Source organism: Gopherus flavomarginatus, chromosome 1 (genome assembly GCF_025201925.1).
Source record: "Gopherus flavomarginatus isolate rGopFla2 chromosome 1, rGopFla2.mat.asm, whole genome shotgun sequence".
Lineage (NCBI taxonomy): Eukaryota > Metazoa > Chordata > Testudines > Testudinidae > Gopherus > Gopherus flavomarginatus.
Window position 1 is genome coordinate 372555814 of NC_066617.1, and position 3308 is coordinate 372559121.

At 48.9% G+C, this 3308-nt stretch overlaps 1 protein-coding gene across 1 annotated transcript; it reads left to right on the top strand.

Moving 5' to 3' along the window:
- The first annotated feature begins 697 nt into the window (after positions 1-697).
- On the top strand, positions 698-1663 carry LOC127044354 (olfactory receptor 52B2-like). Its single transcript, XM_050939117.1, has one exon. It carries the CDS (start codon positions 698-700, stop codon positions 1661-1663), a length of 966 nt encoding a protein of 321 aa, XP_050795074.1.
- The last annotated feature ends 1645 nt before the right edge of the window (positions 1664-3308 follow it).

A 3308-nucleotide genomic window follows, 5' to 3' on the forward strand; every position in this document is an offset into this window, starting at 1 on the left:
CCATCTGCCAGGGTGAGAATTTGCTATTACATAGCCTATTTTTTTAGCATTTTAGGACTAGTTTCAGGTTTTGTTTATTTGCTAGGAAAGCTGCTTTGATCTGTTTGCTAACACTTATAACCACTTAAAATCGATCTTTGGTAGTTAATAAAGGTGTTTTTGCTTTATCTACACTAGTGAGTTGGAATGAAGTGCCTGGGAAAATCATAGCTCGACTGGCAGAGGCTGTTGTATATTCCTTTCCACATTCAGGGAGGGGGCGAATTCTATGAGCTTACGCTGTACACTTCTCAGTGCAGGGTGAGACTGTAACATTTTGGGTTTACACTCCAGTGGGGGGTACGAATCTGGGAAGCTGGTGGTTAATTTGGCTGCAGCCTCTCTATTGTTGGTTCATGAAATGGCTGGTTAGAGCCTGTGTGTAACCGCAGCGGGGTGTGTCCCTGCGTGTGTGGATGCTGGTGTAAGTGTTAGATGGGGAGCAGGTCTGCAGCTTCTCACAGCAGCACAGTGTGAGGGGGGCACAGACTGGGGGGTCAGAGGGCTCAATGAAACCCCAGTTCCATGTGCTTCCCCTGGTGGAACCCGTCACACTGTAACAAATGCAGTCCAGTCCTAGCCGACACTCACCTTCTCACTGATTGTCTCTTTTGCTGTTAGTTCCTGGAAATTGAATAGAAGATCCAAGTGATGGTGCATGATGCCAGCTGGCAATCACACCTTTTTTGCCCCCGTGACCTACATCCTGACTGGCATCCCAGGTATGGAGGAGTCTCATGTCTGGATCTCCATTCCCTTCTGTCTGATGTACTTTGTGACACTTTTTGGGAACTCTCTCCTACTATTCATCATACTAACAGAACAAAGCCTCCATCAGCCCATGTATCTATTCGTGTCCATGCTGGCTGTTGCTGATCTGCTGCTATCTACCACGACAGTGCCCAAGATGCTGGCTGTATTCTGGTTTGGAGCGGGGGAAATTTCTTTTGCTGCCTGCCTGACCCAGATGTTCTTCATCCATGTCAGTTTTCTGGCCGAGTCGGCCATCCTACTGGCCATGGCGTTTGATCGGTACGTTGCCATCTGCGACCCCCTGAGATACACCATCATACTAACCAAGTCTGTGATCGGGAAGATGGGTCTGGCAGTTGTCACAAGAAGTTTCTGTGTCATTTTCCCCATCATCTTTCTCATGAAGCAGCTGAAATTCTGCAGAAAAAACCTCCTGCCTCACAGCTATTGTGACTACATGGCCATAACCCATTTGGCCTGCGACGACATCACAGTCAGTGTCTGGTATGGCATAGCTGTGGCTATTTTAGTAATTGGTTTGGATGCTGTGCTCATTGCTTTATCTTATGGGCTGCTCCTCAGGGCTGTTTTCCAGCTCCCATCGAAGGACGCCCGGCTCAAGGCTCTCCGCACCTGCAGTTCTCACCTCTGTGTCATACTGATGTTCTACACACCAGCCTTTTTCCTCATTTTTGCACATCGATTTGGGCACGTCATCCCAGATTTTATTCTCATCCTTTTGGCCAACTTCTATGTGCTCATTCCCCCCATGTTAAACCCCATCGTTTATAGGGTGACCAGAAAAGAGATCCTGAAATGGGTGATCAATGTGTTTTATCGGTGGTGCAGGGGAAGCTCCCTGCGCAGCTAAAGCAGGACACAGAAAATGCTTTGGGATTTCAAAATTAAACCCAAGTTTTCATTGGACCTGCAGGGATATTTTTATTATGTACTTCCACTGCGTAGGGCCGATAGCTGGTCTCTCTCATCAACAGAATTTGGGTCCAATGAAAGCTATTTCCTCCCCCAGTTTCTCTCTCTAATATCCTGGGATACACATGGCTGCAACAGCACAGCGCCCTGCCATAGAAAACAGCCAGACTGAGTGAGTCTTGTTCTAAGTTGAAGGGAAACAACAAAACAAGAAAGCATAAAGGTAAAATTACTTTGTCAGAGCGAGAGCACGGTGTGTGCTCCTCTGTGACAAGCTGCATCCGAGCTGCACTCTTCATGGCAAAGGAAAGCAGCAGCGAAGGGTGACGTGCCATACAGTCATGGGAAGTGCACTGTGCTGCACACTGGGAGAAGGGAGCTCTAGTGTTCGTTCTGCCACTGACCTGCTGTGTCATCTTGGGAGAGTTTCTTTCCTCCTCAATTACCTCACTGGCAAATGAGCACACTTTGGGGCCAGCAGGAAAGACAGGAGCAAGTCTCCTCAGGGAGACAGGGCAGGGATTTCATGGTCCTCCTCCGTACAGCCCAGAACCTGAGCAGGGGTGTCTTTGACTGTGTCATCAGGTGATTCTTTTACCTGGAGATCCACCCTATGAGGACATGGCTTGGACAGGATAAACCCCCCACACACCACCCCATGGCAAACGTGGTGATTCAGTGTTGAAGCAGGCCCTAGAATTTCATCTAGTCACTCCTGTATTCAGCCTCATAACTTGTGTTTACAGTCCAATGGGGGGTATGAATCTGTTTGGCTAAGGCATCCCCCACAAATATATGAGAACTCCTGAATCCTTCTTAGGGTCACAGCTTTGCCAGCCTCAGTCCTCCATTCCGTTGCGAAGGCCTGCGTCCCACGGACTTTGCATTTGCCTGCCTTATGGGACATTTCACGTGGATGGGCCCAGCTTCCCCAGGCTGATCTCATGCTCTTCCTACACAGGTTGCTTTGTGGGGCTGACCGAGTGGGAGGGAGGTCAGGGGGTGCTGTGGCCTGGTGCACTGGGTGAGGGACTTATTTGCATGTGCTCTGTGGTGCACCGACCATGGGAGACAGAGAGAGGAAAAACTTGTGTGTGTGATTAGCTGTGTCTTACCCCCTGCTAGTGGAATGTTTTGCCACTGAGGATAATGTGATGAGTCTTGTGTAACCATCTGCTAGTGCTACAAAATTGCTGCAGGACACTGTTTCTGCTTTTATTCCCACCTTCCATTCCGAGAGCGTTGGAGTAGAAATGTCTCACAGGAACATAAAAATGGCATCTACTGGGTCAGATAAATGGTCCATCTAGCCCAGTGTCCTGTCTTCCGACAGTGACAAATGCCAGGTGCTTCAGGGGAGTGATCAGAACAGGGCAACCATTGTGTGATCCATCCCCTGTCTTCCCATTCTGGCTTCTGCTGGGCAGAGGTTTTGGGACACCAGTGGCATGGACTTGCATCCCTGTCCAGTTTGGCTAATAGCCATTGATGGACTTATCCCCCATCAATTTATCTAAGTCTTTTTCAATCCTTTCCCATCACAACATCCCCCGGCAGTGAGTTCCATAGGCTGGCTCTGTGTT